Source organism: Poecilia latipinna, unplaced genomic scaffold, assembly GCF_001443285.1.
Source record: "Poecilia latipinna isolate Pla-1442-1.1 unplaced genomic scaffold, P_latipinna-1.0 Scaffold1523, whole genome shotgun sequence".
Taxonomy (NCBI): domain Eukaryota; kingdom Metazoa; phylum Chordata; class Actinopteri; order Cyprinodontiformes; family Poeciliidae; genus Poecilia; species Poecilia latipinna.
The window spans coordinates 97858-113810 of NW_015114139.1; the positions used below are offsets into that span (position 1 = coordinate 97858).

Genomic DNA, 15953 nt, shown 5'->3' on the forward strand with positions numbered 1-15953 from the left:
CTTCAGTGTTTAAGTTTCTGAGCACCAATAAGAAACAGAGGGGCTGGACGTAACACAGACGTCAAAAATACAGTGAAAATTTCATTGTAACACTGAGTGTGTAAAAGTCTGGAACCATCTGTCTTCTAAACTAAGTATTTATTTTTATTTTTATTCTTGAAACTCAATAAAATAATGCACGGATTTACAGATATTGTACAAATGCAAATCCGATGTATGGCATGCGTTTTTAACGAAACCCCAAGTCAATACTTTAAAATTCCCCTGCAATTGCAGCTCCAAGCTTTTCAGGGGTGTCTATTTGCTTTGAACATATGGAGTTAGAATTTGACTTATCTTTCATTGTAAATTGGCTCAAACTCCATCAAATAAGAAAAAGTGTTTACTGTGAACATCAGAGTTCAAGTCTTCACTCAGACAATTAATTGGAGTCGAGGCTAGACTTTTTCATTGCCTGTCATTTTGACTGACTGGGTAAAAAATATCCAAAAATGTTAAAATGATAATGATGACTCACTAATTGATAATCATTCAATTATTATTTAGCTTAAATGTTCTTCAGTCCGAATGAGCTGAAAAGAGATCCCACCTTGTGCAATCACACATCTACACTGCCATAGGGCAGACTGGAATTACAAACTACTTCAGCCAAAGTTTTGAAATCAGGGAACATTTCTCTAATTGAGGTGATCAACAAAACTCTGAATGAAAGGTTTCCTGATCACACGAGGCTTCGTTTCAGTGGGAGGAAATCCAGCATCATTCGCTCCTTGGGCACTAGTGTTTGGACCCGTAGTGCCACAGACTGCTGCTTGAAAATGACGTTTATTTGGAAACCTTAAATGTGTTTTCAAATTCATTCAGTGATTCAAATGCAAGGTTTTTGTGCACAATCCTCTATGTGGATTATATATATCTAGTGCCTTTGCAAATAAGCCTAAAATTAAATTTTAATCACTCAAATTAGTTGTTCTCCTTTTGTTTATTGTAAAACTTCATCTACCTCTGCATATCTTAAATTTCACTGAGTAGGTTTGATCCAAAGGCCACCAATTTAAAGTTTCCACGCCCATTTCCTGGATGAAACATGGATTAACTTATTTTGCAGAAATATGGGGCTTAGTATATTTTAAAATATTTTGTTGCTGATGAAACATAATTTGCAAATTTATAAAGAGATAAATTCAACAAAGTTCTTCATACCTTTTTATTAGATGTAACAAAAAATCTCACTAACTTGAAGTGTCAAACCAATTTAGGAAAAAAAAATTTTTTGAATAAAAACAAATACTAAATACCACAAAGTCCATAATCCAAATTCCACATTGTTTTGCATGAACAAGGCGAGACATGTCAAGATTTGGTGGTTCCTCTGCCCATTATAGCTTTCTTTGTATTTCTCTCCGGTTTGAGCAGAATTACATAACATTTAGGTCCAAACAGCGCCACCAAGAGGCCAAAGCTGGAAGCCAAGATGGCGAACACCTCCACTGCATCTGCGTATTTACCCGGAGAGTTGATGTAGGCAGGAACAAAGGCCACCCACACAGCGCAGAAGATCAGCATGCTGAAAGTGATGAGTTTGGCCTCGTTGAAGTTGTCCGGAAGATTTCGTGCCAAAAACGCTAATATCAAGCTAATGAAAGCTAGTAAGCCAATGTAGCTAAGCAGAACAGCAAATCCAAAGGTTGAGCCAACTTCACACTCATAAACTATTTTGTCATTGTGGTACTGCGTGTTTTTATGTGGCATTGGTGAAGCAGAGACGATCCAAACAGTGCAGACCGCTGCTTGGATGCAAGTGAGAGCGAAGACGGTTCCTCTCTGCTGTGAAGCGCCGAACCACTTGAGACTGGCTCCCCCTCCTGGCTTGGAGGCTTTGAACACAGCCAGAACCACCATGGTTTTAACCAGGATGCAGGACACACAGAGCACAAAGCTGATCCCAAACGCTGCGTGTCTCAGTTGACATGTCCACAGTCTGGGTCGTCCGATGAACAGCAGCGAACACAGGAAGCACAGCTTGAGTGACACCAGGAGCAGGAAGCTCAGCTCTGAGTTGTTGGCTCGTACTATGGGTGTACTGCGGTGATAGATGAAGATCCCCAGAACGACAGCGCAGATGAATGTTCCCAGTAGTGAAGTAGTTGTCAAACATATCCCAAGCGGTTCATGGTAGGAGAGGAACTCTGTTTCTTTAGGGAGACAGTGATCTCGCTGGGGGCTGGACCAGAAATCCTCTGGACAACTGATGCACTCCCTGGCATCTGAAAAAGAGGAAGAAGCTCTTTTTCTATGCACATTATGTGTTTTTGCTTAAAAGCAAAAATAATAACACTTACTAGATCCATTGCTGATCTTTCCATCAGAACAGGGAATGCAGTCAAAACAGCAAACAGGCTGACCCTTTTTTCTTGCCATCCGTGTTCCTGGAGGACAGTTTTCACTACATACTGACTGGGGTGGCTGGAGGTAGGAGATATAATCTGTCACTCCTCATTAGCACACACCGATACTTTGAATGTTATCTGCTAGAAGAAGAAGTCACCTTTTTTGACTCAAAGTTCCAAAAGATTAGGTTTTCGTTAAGTACAAGCTCTTCCCGTCCGAAGGCAGACTTCTTCACTTCGCCTACGTTCTGGATTTTGGTTCCTCCATCCGGGAGCCACACCCAGTTCATGACATCATATATAGGCAAGGCGTCGCCATTTTCATCAAACGACACTTGATCACCAAACGGTGTGGTGAAATTGACTTTCTGTAAATAGTGCAAAAGCTACAAAAGGACGGAGAGAACGACAAACCTCAAGCAGAGTTTCATGAAAATCTACAATAGACTTTTTAGAAACCTGATGTTTATTCTGTTGTCCAGAGCGTAATTTGCAGCGTAATTTGATGTCACACCTGCCACGGCTCCAGACTTTGCAGAGCCGCGCAGGTTCGATCAACAAAGGGCCTCTTGCCTGGCTCACAGCGCAGCATCTCATCAAGAGCATGAGCCAGAGCATACACCGCTTTGTAAACATTATACTCAGGTCTGAGGTTGGACACGTCCAAAAGCTCAGTCTCAACCTGTTCAAGATCTTCATCACCGGTGCACAGATCTTTCTCATCTTCTTCCCCTTCGGCTGGATCGAATTTACACTGAAACGTGTGTTCCCAGAACTGTCTCACCTGAAACACATCCAAAAAGAAAGAGAAATATTCAGGAGTTTTAGATTTGTAATGATTTGCGTCCTTTCCACGTGGCATTCCTTCAAAAATCCTTTGAATTTTTACCAGATTAGTTTCGTAGTTGTCATTTTTATCAGGATGGGTTTGTAGTAGAAAGTCTCTGAGCCCTGGTATTTCCCCTCGACGAATAGCGATGCCCAAAGTGCCACCAAGGAAAGGAATGAAACGGGGAATCTGGAGTACAGCTGTTGACGCCCACGCTTCACTTGCTATCCATTGTCGGCCGGTGACATTTTGTTCCGCTACCTGGGTGTTGCGTTACAAAAACACATCTTAGACTTTAAAAATATGCTGCAAGGTTTAGAAAATGAATGGCTTTATTGGTGCCATTTTTGTGGGCAATTCAATTATCTCCATACATCTTTGTTTGAGAAAGAACTTTGCAGGAAAGTTTATTGTCAATTCGACAGTAGACTAGAATAACTCTTACCTCTTCTATCAGCCTAAACGTGTGAATCTCGTGAGCAAACACGATGACAACACGAGCCGTTGACGTCTTGATCAAATTTACAATTCTCTTAAGTTCGCCTGGTTTGCTATCCCAGGGCAAAACCTCCACATACGCCAGACAAGCGCCACCCTGCTGTGAGAGGCTCGACTGAAAAGACTGGGCCACATAGAAACCGTAATCATCATCGGTAACCAGCAAGCCAACCCACGTCCAGTCAAAGTGTTTCAGAATTTGAATCACGGCATTCACCTGGGAAAACATGAGAAAAAGAAAAGATATACAAAGTTCTCCTGTGGTTAAAAATGTGTGCAAAGGTCTTGAAATAAGTTCCTGTCATAGAGACTTTGTGACTCTAAGACGCCACTCTTTGCTTCAGTTTAGTTTCTTCACTCTCTGTGGTGGGAATAGGAACTTGAGAATTGCCTTGTTTGTCTAAATTGACATGAGCTTTTGGTAACACTTTATTTGAAGGATTGTTCATAAGACTGACATGACGCTGTCATAAATACGATATAACACCTGTTATGAGCATGAAGAAGTCTTTAGAAATGTTTGTGACTATTGTCATGAAGTGTCATTCAGTAAATAATGACACTTTTAATGGGACGTTGCTTTAAAAGTTGCATTAAAAGTCAATTAAAAGTTCCAAATTTGCATTATTTGGTAAATAGTGACACTTGTTTTTCCCATTTTGAGGAAGGGTTAGCAGATGTCACACACTATTCAATGCCATATTTAAACATCAGGATACCAGGGAAAGGACGACTTACTAAAACAAAAGTTCCTAAATCAATGAATATAACAAAATGCTTCAGTTGAAATATCTTGTACTGCAAAGGTGGAGGTGTTAAAAAAGTGACACTAGTGAGTTTAACGAAAACAATAGGTTAATACTGTAGAATTTTTCCACAAAGATCAGCTTTTTTCTCACATTTTCAATTTGAAATGATGAAGCAATAAACACTGGAATTATTTCATTAATTCTTTTTACATGACTTTTTTTTGCTAAAGTAACTGCATGTATTTGCAATATATGAGTAAATCCCATTATTGAATAGATTATCTTACGTTTTGTGCAGAACCAAGCTGTGCCTCACCTGGAAAGCATCACTTGGGATTGTTCTGAAGAAGGACGGAAACTGCTGACGATCACTCAGGCATGAACATGTGGCAAAATAACTCACCTACCATTACAATTACACACAAACAATATCCTTCAAAACACTGTCAAGAGATTTCACATTCAAAACAGTGGAGAAATTTCAGGTGAATCAAAGGACAGAGCACACTTACAATTGGTATTTTGAACAAACCAAGCACATTGGCAATCGCTATTGAAAATGTTGAATAGGAATCACCGACGATGGCAAGAATAGGAGGAGTCCCTGAACAGTTCTCCTGAGGTGAAATCCCCTCTTCCTGGCCACTAGCCAGAGATAAGGCACCGCTGAAGCCAATAACAAGTGCCCCGCAGTTATCATACAGGCTGTATCCCAGCGTCAGGTTTGGCAGCAAACTGGGGTTCTTGTTGATCTCCTCAATAGCAAAGACCATGGTCATGGCATCCCTAAAACCTAGAGTGTCAAAACTAGAATAAAAGGTCTCAATAAATGTCAAAAAATGGTGGAACTTGCCACATATCATATTGACGACATAGGGATTAAGACTAATTTTACATGTGTCACAGGCATCCACATATAAAATTTAACTTATATCAATTTCTATAAAGTCTGAACAGACAGTTTAATTTACACAGAGGTGTTAAATTCATCCGTGATGTACCTACCCTTCACAGCTCGGTTGTTCTGGCTCTGAGGTGTATGTGATGTCGGGGAAAAGAGAAGTGTAGTGTACCTCAAACAGCCCACCCAGGACCACGTCACCTAGCCCGTGCATTTCATTAAGGTGGAAACGTCTCCGCAAACTGCAGGCTGAATCCGTGGATGAGGCCACTGACACAAAACTGAGAGTCAAGAGGAAAGGTGTGTAAAGTAAAGCCTCCATAACTCTCCTCCTCCTTTAGCACATGTTTATATTGTTCATTCAAGAGTGCATGAATTTATATGCAACATTACGTCATCACTGACGCGTTGCTCTATTCAGAAATGCTGTGGACAAAACACAACAAGTGTGAATTAATTTTTACTGGCATTAAAATTATCACAATAACTGATGTGTAAACCTTTTTGGGATTTTTCTCTTTTGAAGGTATCAAGAAGAAATTCAGCTAAAAGTTTAGGAAAATAGTCAGAAAACTGAACTGAATAGACAACCTGTTTACACTTTTTCCAAGATTCAACTAAATGTAAAATGAACAACACAATGAGACTGTGAGAGGCAAATTTAATTTTTTTCACTTTTTTATTTTTATTTATCCTGGGCAAGGCAAAGAAGACGTAGATTTGCACAAGGCTTGAAAAAATTGTAAGATTGTTTATCATGACCATTGAGAAGGTTTTCAAATGATGTTGCTGGTAAACAAAAAATGGGAGAAATGGTTTCAGCATGATCCCATATGTCTCTTTTTAATTTTAGATCAAAGTATACCATGACTTTTTTTTTTTTGGTCAGTTTTTTTAAGTGAAATATTTGGGTGAACCAACACCCACTGAGCATTCTGGGAACTGACACTGAGAAAGTGGCATCTTATAAGTACCAGATTAAAAACTGGACTGAAGTCGCATCAATACTTCAAATTTTTTCTTGCTCAAAAGCTCAAAGAACATCCCAATCAGGATTTAGCTCACAATATTCAGGGACAAACCAAACAATTTGGGGGAAAAACAAATGCTTGATAGACACAAAGGCACATATAAATATGAATTAGTTGTACTGAGCAAACAAAACATCTCTCTGAGCTGATACATTGTGCAAATATCTAAAAGTTGATGAGTTTGTACTCTAAGTATCTTAAAAAGGGCTTCAAAGCAAAAATAAAATCGTGGTCAAAAAGGCACAATGTTTATTTTTTGTTCTCACAATTTCTCATATATTAGTACATTAAATATTTGTACACACCACAACAAATCATGTTATTGATAAATGTTTTTAAGTTTCAGTGAATGAGTTAGAGGTGAATAATTATTAACAGGCTGCAGCGATAAAATAAATTGCACATAAGCTGCCATTTAACATTTCGTAGTTTTATAACCAATGATGGCTTTCTTTGTGTTTCTTTCAGGTCTTAGTAGAATTATGTAACATTTAGGTCCAAACAGCGCCACCAAGAGGCCAAAGCTGGAGGCCAGGATGGCGAACACCTCCACTGCATCTGCATATTTACCCGGAGAGTTGATGTAGGCAGGAACAAAGGCCACCCACACAGCGCAGAAGATCAGCATGCTGAAAGTGATGAGTTTGGCCTCGTTAAAGTTGTCTGGAAGATTTCTTGCCAAAAATGCTAACACAAAGCTAAGGATGGCGAGTACACTGATATAACTCAGTAAAGCGCTGAAACCAATTATGGACCCAACGACACACTCATAGACGATCTTGTCGTTGTGGTACTGAGTGTTTTTATGAGGTGCCGGTGACGCGGTGACAATCCATGCGGTGCAAATTGCTACCTGAACGCAAGTGAGAGCAAAAACTGTTCCTCTTTGCTGCACAGCACCGAACCACTTAAGATAGGCTCCCCCTCCTGGCTTGGAGGCCTTGAACACAGCCAGAACCACCATGGTTCTCACCAGGATGCAGGACACGCAAAGCACGAAGCTGATCCCAAACGCTGCGTGTCTCAGCTGACATGTCCACAGTCTGGGTCGTCCGATGAACAGCAGCGAACACAGGAAGCACAGCTTGAGTGACACCAGGAGCAGGAAGCTCAGCTCTGAGTTGTTGGCTCGTACTATGGGTGTACTGCGGTGATAGATGAAGATCCCCAGAACGATCGCGCAGATTGACGTTCCCAGCAAAGAGGTCACTGTCAAACAGATACCCAGAGGTTCCTGATAGGAGAGGAACTCGGTTTTCTTAGGAATGCAGTGATCTCGTTGGGGGCTGGACCAGAAATCCTCAGGACAACTAAAGCACTCCAAGGAGTCTGACAAGAAGAGGGGAGGGGGGTAAAAAAAAATTACATCTATTTAGCACAAGCATTTGCTGCTGTGCGTTTTGCACAGGAGAGGTTGAAGATTTTATATGTTAATATATAAGTGCTTTCTTCTTCCGCTTTGTGGAGGTAGTATTTCATCAACAGTGACCTCTGCTGTTCAGAGAAGGCACTGCAGGAACTCTAAATCATAGTTGAAAGCAGAAACTACAACTGATTTACTTTAGCTGCGTTTCCATTACAAATGTGCGCAAAATGTTGTCAGTATTCAGCTAATGTTGAATAAACACAATTTTACAATTGTGGTGTTTCCATTAAACAATAAGCACCATTAAAATAAGCTTGTTTATTAAAGTTATTTAAAAACATGCTGCGCTATGAACTTCAAACTACTTCCTGCCGTCACAAACCAGAGGCAGCATCTGGTTACTGACCGTGTGACTCATGTGATTTGATTTCCATTATAGTTTTGAGGAATAAAACAATTTTGATTCGGCCAACCAACCAAATCATCCTAGCGCCAAAACATATTTTATCGAAAAACAAGTTTTTTAAATTTTTTTTATTGTATTTCCATTGATCAAATTTATTTTCAAAAAAATTATATGGTCAATGGAAACACAGTTTTTGTTACCAAATAGTGACGATTGTGTGCCATTTAACCTGCCAAAAGCTTGAATAAATAATTTTCAGCTTTATTAAACCAAAAGATCAAAAATCAAAGCACTGACTAGATGCTAGGAAGAAAAAAGGACAGCCACCATTTGTTTAGTCACTAACCCCCCAAAATCATTAATTCATCAGATTTTTAAAGCGCCACTAGACAACAAACTGTGAAAATGGTACCAACCAGTTTTGTTGCTGACCTTTCCTTCAGAGCATGGGACGCAATAAAAACAGCACAAAGGCTCTCCTTTCCTCCTCACCATATGTGTTCCTGGGGGGCAGCTGTCACTGCACACTGACCTGGGCGGCTGAAAAAGACCAAACAGGAAATATTTAAATTTCACTCAGTGTGAGCATCTGACTCTATCTTTAAGCAAAGCCAAAATTCCTACTTTTTTAGATTCAAAGTTCCAGAAGATTTTGACTTCATCAATTGTGAGTTCTTCCTCTTTGGACGCAGACCTGTGAACCTCCCCGACACTCTGAACTTTAATTCTTCCATCGGGCAGCCAAATCCAGTTCATGATGTCGTATATCGGTAAAGCGTCGCCGTTTTCATCGAACGTGACTTGGTCACCAAACGGTGTGGTGAAGTTGACCCGTTCCAGGTAGTGCATTAGCTGCAAACACAAAAATAAACATGTTAAGTCGATAAGCGAGAATTGTTGCTTTCATTATAATTATCACCAAAACACAACTAAGCCAACCAAACTTTTTTTTTTTTAAATGTTCTGTTTGTTTGGTTACATCTTACATTAAATACTTGCTTATATGTTATCTTGGGATGATGTTAATATTTGAAATGTTGTTGAGAAATTAGGATGTTTAATTTTTTTTTCATATAGGCCACAAGACAGCACATTGAAAAGTATACAAATTAAAATGTAGAAATATCACCCATATCTGAAGTTTATGATTTGAAAGATGTGGCTCCGTTGGAAGCTTTTCTTAGTAGTTGTTATATTTGTATTTTAAGTCAGAGAAATTATAAATATTGATGTTAGTGGTAAATTTTAAACTGACCTGCCAGAGCTCTAATGTTTGCAAAGACGCACATGTGTTCCCGCTGAAAGGCCCTCGCCCTGGGACGCAGCTCAGCATGTCATTAAGAGCGTGTGCCAGCGCATACACAGCTTTGTAGATGTTATACTCAGGCCTGAGTTCTGACACATTCAGCAGGTCAGTAGTCACGCTGTTCAGGTCTTCTCGTCCGCTGCATTGCGCTCCAGCATCTTCCACCAAACCTGCTGGAGGCGGCAGAAACTTGCACTGAAATGTGTGTTCCCAGAACAGCTTCACCTGAAATGAAGGCGTAGATTTTCTTTTTAATTGCCGGCAGGCGTGAATAAATTCAACCCACTTTTTTTACACACAGTCTGACTTAGTCAAGCTCTCACCATGCTATTTTCAGAGATGTTGTTCTGGTCAGGACGAATTCTCAGCAGGAAGTCTCTGAGTCCTGGGATTTCTCCACGACGGACAGCAATGCCCAGAGTTCCACCAAGAAACGGCGTAAAAGCGGAGATTTGGAGACCTTCGAGTAAAGTCCAGGCCTCGCTGGCAATCCACTGCAGGCCTGTCACATTCTGCTTCACCACCTGAGTCTCACAATATAGGTTTTTTTTTTTTTTTTTTTTTTTCCAAATTTTTTAAAGGAAAAAAAAATTAAAGTTTGTTCTGTGCACTTTTTGTATTGATAGAATTGTTCAGTTCGCATAAAAAGTTTTCCTGACTGTTAAATTAAAAAAGATTAAACTTTATAGTTATTGCATAGTATTAAAAAACTCTATATTAATAAAGGATTACATTACCCCACATAATTTTTCAATTTTTACTTAAAACCAAAGAGCATTTTGTTTCTTTAAAGCCAAAATAAAATACATAAATCAGGTTTGTAAATCTTGTCACTTTGAAATTTGATATAAAATTTCACAGAATCAAATGCAAGCCAGTTTTTGTAAAAAAAAAAAAAAAAACTTTTTTTCTTTTGTGTTATGACTCTGACAAGTCTTTTTTCTCCGACCTGTTCCAAGAGTTGGATCATGTGCATCTGATGTGCAAACACGATCACTACGCGTGCCGTGGACTTTGTCATAACATCAACAATCCTTTGATATTCCCTCGGATTGTCTCCCCACGGTAAAACCTCCGTGTACGCCAGACAGCCGCCGCCCGATCGAGTCAGGTCAGTTTGGAATGACCTGGAAACATGAAGGCCATAGTCATCGTCACTGACCAGGAGGCCCGCCCAAGTCCAGCCGAAGTGCTTCAGAATCTGAATCATGGCACGGACCTGATGAAGACAGAGCGAAAGTGTAGACGTGTTCATTGTGAGGCCTAATTCCAGAAATACCTTGAACATTTATGAATAAATTTAAAGTTCACCTGGAAAGCGTCACTAGGGATCGTTCTGAAGAAAGATGGAAAACGCTGGCGATCGCTTAGGCAAGAACACGTGGCAAAATAACTCACCTATAAGAAAAAATATATATACAAAAAAATTCACATTTTGCTTATTTTGTGAAAAACATCTTGGCATTTCTTGCAACAGACTGAAATATTCTGGCGGGTTTCTTAGAGGACAAACTTACCATAGGCAGACTGTACAAACCTAAAACGTCTGAGGCAGCTATAGAAAACGTGGAAAAAGGGTCACCGACAATTCCCACAACTGGAGGGGTTCCTGAACAGCTCTCTTGAATCGAAAACCGCTCCTCCTGCCCACTGGCCATTGCCAAGGCAGCGCTGAACCCAATGCTAAGAGTGGCACAATTGTCATAAAGGCTGTATCCTAGGGTCACATTAGGCAGCAAACTGGGGTTCTTATTAATCTCATCAACAGCAAAAGCCATAGTCATAGCATGTCTGAACCCTAGAGTATCAAACCTAAAAAAACAAATAAAAACAAAAACAGAAGAAGAAGAAGCATGTCATCAAAACTGATTCTGTAGCAATGTGTGTGTTTCGTCAGGCTACTCACCCCTGGCAGCTGGGCTGATGTGGCGCTGAGGTGAAGGTCTGCTCAGGAAAGACGGAGCTGTAGTGGACCTCAAACAGCCCTCCCAGGGTTACGTCGCCAGGCTTGTGCAGACCATTGAGGTAAAACGTTCTCAGCAGCTTACAGGACGAGGAAAGAAAGGAAGACTCGGAGAAGAAAAGGGAGGAATAAATCATGAACTGATAGATGTTCATGAGGAAATATTTAACAAATAAAGCCACCATAACTGCCCTTCCACACCGGCCAGCCTGCGGGACTCATAGCTAATTTTATATAGAGGACTACAGCAGCCTTTTCCTATCTCCGTGTAATTATTCACGCCACCCATCAGAGCATTGTTGTGGCCCCATGGGTGGCCTATATGGATGTAATGCTTTCTTCTTCATTACTTATTTAAGAGAGTAATAAACCAGCAAAATTTTAATTGTACCATTTGTGTCTGGCATTTGGAAATGCAAAGTTGGAGCGCATTGCATATTTATTTTCAACATAAGAAACAGTCAATTTAAAATAGTTTATTAATTAATTATTTGCAGCTTCAACAATACACATGTAACTCACATTATTTGCCATTACCAGTGATGGCTTTCTTTATTATTGTTAGAAAACGTCACTATCTATTTAAACTTATTTGCCTCTGAAGCTTTTATAATTGGAGAGAGGGGAACTTAACTAACTGAAAAATAACTGCAAATTATTGCAAAATGTGTCAAAACATAGACAATATTTAATTACTTCATGAATACCCCCCACAGATATTAAAATCTCAAGAAAAAATGTACAACCCACGTAGATGCTATCATAATTTTGCTTCTACTATATTTCTGGTGCTTCTTTTGAGTGGTTGACTTTGAAAAAATAAGAAACTAATAATCTTAACATTTTGCAGTTCCTCGACTCATGATGGCTTTCTTGGTGTTTCTTTCTGGTCTCAGCAAGATTACGTAACATTTAGGTCCAAACAGCGCCATCAAAAGGCCAAAACTGGAGGCCAGGATGGCAAACACCTCCACTGCATCTGCGTATTTGCCAGGAGAGTTGATATAAGCAGGAACAAAGGCCACCCACACTGCGCAGAAGATCAGCATGCTGAAGGTGATGAATTTGGCCTCGTTAAAGTTGTCCGGTAGATTCCTTCCCAGGAATGCTAACAGGAAACTGATGATTGCCAGTAAGCCAATATACCCCAATAACACTGCAAAACCAACTGTGGACCCAACAACACACTCATAAACAATCTTATCATTGTGGTACTGAGTGTTTTTATGTGGCATCGGTGAAGCAGAGACGATCCAAACAGTGCAAATTGCTGCTTGAACGCATGTAAGTGCAAAAACCGTTCCTCTTTGCTGCACAGCACCAAACCACTTAAGATAGGCTCCCCCTCCTGGTTTGGAGGCTTTGAACACAGCCAGAACCACCATGGTTTTAACCAGGATGCAGGACACACAGAGCACAAAGCTGATCCCAAACACTGCGTGTCTCAGCTGGCATGTCCACAGTCTGGGTCGTCCAATGAACAGCAGCGAACACAGGAAGCAGAGCTTGAGTGACACCAAAATCAGAAAGCTCAGCTCTGAATTGTTTGCGCGTACCACGGGAGTGCTGCGGTGATAGGTGAAGATCCCTAAAACCGCAGCGCAGATGCACGTTCCCAGCAACGAAGCTGTCGTCAAGCAGACACCTAGAGGTTCCTGGTAGGAGAGGAACTCTGTTGTCTTAAGAATGCAGTGGTCACGGTGGGGGCTGGACCAGAAATCCTCTGGACAGCTGAAGCACTCAACAGAGTCTGAGAACAAAAAAAACAACAGATTTTACAGTTAGTCATAATTTAAGATGTAACTTTTGATTCATTAACATACCACAATGGAGGAGCTGGTGTTTAGATTAAATATGAAACCTTTAGGAACCTCAAGTGACTTAGACTTCTTGTCAGTTTTCTTTCTATTCTCTCAATGTGTTTATGTCAGCTATAAAGGGATCATTCACTCATATGAATGCAACTGTAACCATGATACCAACTTGTTTTGTTACTAATCTTTCCTTCAGAACAAGGAACACAATCAAAACAGCACACAGGTTGCCCCTTCTTCCTCGCCATGCGAGTCCCAGGATTACAGGTCTCACTGCACACCGACCGAGGAGGCTGCAGACACACACACACACACACACACACAAAAAAAACATCTAATCAGATTTATTCTAGCTCACTTATATGCAGCACTTCAAATAAAATAAATGAAGGCAACCTGATTATTGTTGAAGTTCCAGAAGATTTTTTCTTCATTAAGAATGAGTTCTTCACCACCAGAGGCTGTCTTCTTAACAACGCCCACATTCAGTACTTGAACTCCACCGTCAGGGAGCCACAGCCAGTTCATGATGTCGTATATCGGCAGAGCATCACCGTTCTCATCAAATGACACTTGATCCCCAAAGGGAATGGTAAAGTTGACTTTATCTAAGTAATACATTAGCTGGAAATGTGAAGAGATCAACACTGTGACAAGGAATCAAGATTGGTTTTTGTCTGCTGTTTCTAAATACTGATATCGCCGCTCACAAGCTAACAAATGTTCGAATATAGAACACTTTCAGTCAAATTAAAACTATCTGGTGTTCAATACCAATGGTTTAGTGAAAACTGATGCCCTACCTGCCAAGCCTCCAGTTTTTGCAGAGAGGCACAGCTGTGCCCACTGAAAGGCCCTCTCCCTGGCTGACACTGCAGCATGTCATCGAGGGCATGTGCCAGAGCATACACGGCCTTGTAAATGTTATATTCAGGCCTGAGGTTAGAAACATCCAGAAACTCAGTCTGCGCACTCTCCAAATCTTCTTCACCAGAGCATAATGCTCCCCCGGCTTCTAGCCAGTCTGCTGGAGGGGGAGCAAATCTGCACTGAAATGTGTGTTCCCAAAACTTCCTTAGCTGGAAAGTGTATTAAAAAAACTGCTTGACAAAAGAAAAGACAACAATGTATACCAGTGCAATTATAGATCAAAGTTGAATCTCACCATAGTGTTCTGATTGTTGCTGCTACTGCCAGGCTGTGTGCTCAGGAGGAAATCTCTAAGTCCTAAAATGTCTCCTCGACGGATTGCAATGCCCAGCGTGCCTCCCAGGTACGGCATGAGACGGGGGGTTTGGAGCACAGCCGCTGATGCCCAGGCTTCACTCGCCATCCACTGGAGACCCGTCACGTTCTGCTTCACAACCTGCACAGTGTATTTTGCAGGGAAGATGCAATTATGCAGAGTATTTAGCCTCTGAAAAAGTTAGTAATAAGCACACAAGAAAGAGGGATACCTCTTCCATCAGCTGGATCATATTGATCTGATGGCCAAACACGATAACCACACGAGCTGTGGATTTCTTCATTCCTTCGACGATTCTCCGCAGCTCAGATGGGTTGTCACCCCACGGTAAAATCTCAGTGTATGCAAGACAACCCAGTCCAGATTGAGTCAGCTCCGACTGGAAGGACTGGGCAACATGGAGCCCATAGTCGTCATCACTGACCAGCAGACCAGCCCACATCCAGCCAAAGCGTTTTAAAATCTGAATCATTGCATGCACCTAAGTGGACACACCGTGTGAGATACCATTGCTTTCTTGTTCTCATAAAATCACAGTTGTACAATGTTCATGCCTAATCTTCTGAATATATGTAGTATGAGATTAATGCAATTTCGCCTCATCTCATTTAGAAATCAGTCACACCTGAAAAGTATCACTTGGGATTGTCCTAAAAAAGGACGGAAACCTCCGACGATCACTTAGGCAAGAACATGTGGCAAAGTAACTCACCTAAAAGAAACAAGGAGGTTAAATTTTCATTATGTAGAAAACCTCAAACAAAGATGTGGTACATGCAATATACATTCTTAGCAAAGCGGAAGTTCAGAAAGAAAACTTACGATGGGAAGTCTGAATAAACCTATCACATCGGACGTGGCTATGGAAAACGTTGAAAAAGAATCGCCGACTATGCCGAGGACTGGAGGACCTCCTGAACATTTCTCCTGAGGAAGGAACTGTTCCTCTTGACCACTGGCCAGTGACAACGCCGCACTGAATCCAATTACCAATGTGGCACAGTTGTCATAAAGGCTATATCCCAAAGTCACATTGGGGAGCAGAGTTGGGTTTTTGTTAATTTCCTCAATGGCAAATGCCATGGTCATGGCATGTCTGAACCCTGGAGGGTCAAAGCTTACACATAGAGTGCTACATGAAAACACAAGAAGGAAACACAAGTGTGTGAACAAGCCACGGTGAGTGTGAAGCTTACCCTTGGCAGATGTGCTCACTTGGCTCTGAGGTGAACGTTAGCTCGGGGAATACAGAAGTGTAGTGAACTTCAAACAGTCCGCCCAGAATCACATCACCGGATTTGTGCATGCCATTAAGATGAAACTGTCTTCTCAATGTGCAAGATGGCAAAATGGATGAAGCTTGTGAATAATCAATGTCGAAGAACAACATCAATATGACAAACAAGGGCATTAATGTCTTCAGAAGCCCCTTCATGATTACATATTCTCCTTAG

The 15953-nt window shown here is 40.9% G+C and overlaps 2 protein-coding genes across 3 annotated transcripts; both read right to left on the minus strand.

Moving 5' to 3' along the window:
- Positions 1-1199: 1199 nt before the first annotated feature.
- LOC106963350 (extracellular calcium-sensing receptor-like) lies at positions 1200-11816 on the minus strand. 2 transcript variants are annotated; one of them, XM_015058216.1, is made up of 10 exons: positions 6969-7058; positions 5472-5648; positions 4979-5273; positions 4783-4869; positions 3665-3934; positions 3280-3480; positions 2905-3174; positions 2549-2776; positions 2343-2466; positions 1200-2267 (listed from the first exon to the last, which is right to left on the minus strand). In XM_015058216.1, the coding sequence occupies exons 2-10, from the start codon at positions 5579-5581 to the stop codon at positions 1354-1356; spliced, it is 2499 nt and encodes an 832-aa protein (XP_014913702.1). In that variant the 5' UTR covers positions 5582-5648; positions 6969-7058; the 3' UTR covers positions 1200-1353. The 2 variants fall into 2 exon arrangements, with proteins under 2 accessions (XP_014913702.1, XP_014913701.1); XM_015058215.1 differs by lacking the exons at positions 1200-2267; positions 2343-2466; positions 2549-2776; ... (4 more) ...; positions 4979-5273; positions 5472-5648 and adding exons at positions 8587-8710; positions 8795-9022; positions 9426-9701; ... (3 more) ...; positions 10994-11288; positions 11383-11816 and having other exon boundaries at positions 6513-7727.
- Positions 11817-11911: 95 nt separating this feature from the next.
- LOC106963353 (extracellular calcium-sensing receptor-like) lies at positions 11912-15953 on the minus strand. The gene is made up of 9 exons (XM_015058218.1): positions 15696-15953; positions 15322-15616; positions 15125-15211; positions 14711-14980; positions 14419-14619; positions 14057-14332; positions 13650-13877; positions 13423-13546; positions 11912-13189 (listed from the first exon to the last, which is right to left on the minus strand). The coding sequence occupies exons 1-9, from the start codon at positions 15932-15934 to the stop codon at positions 12276-12278; spliced, it is 2634 nt and encodes an 877-aa protein (XP_014913704.1). The 5' UTR covers positions 15935-15953; the 3' UTR covers positions 11912-12275.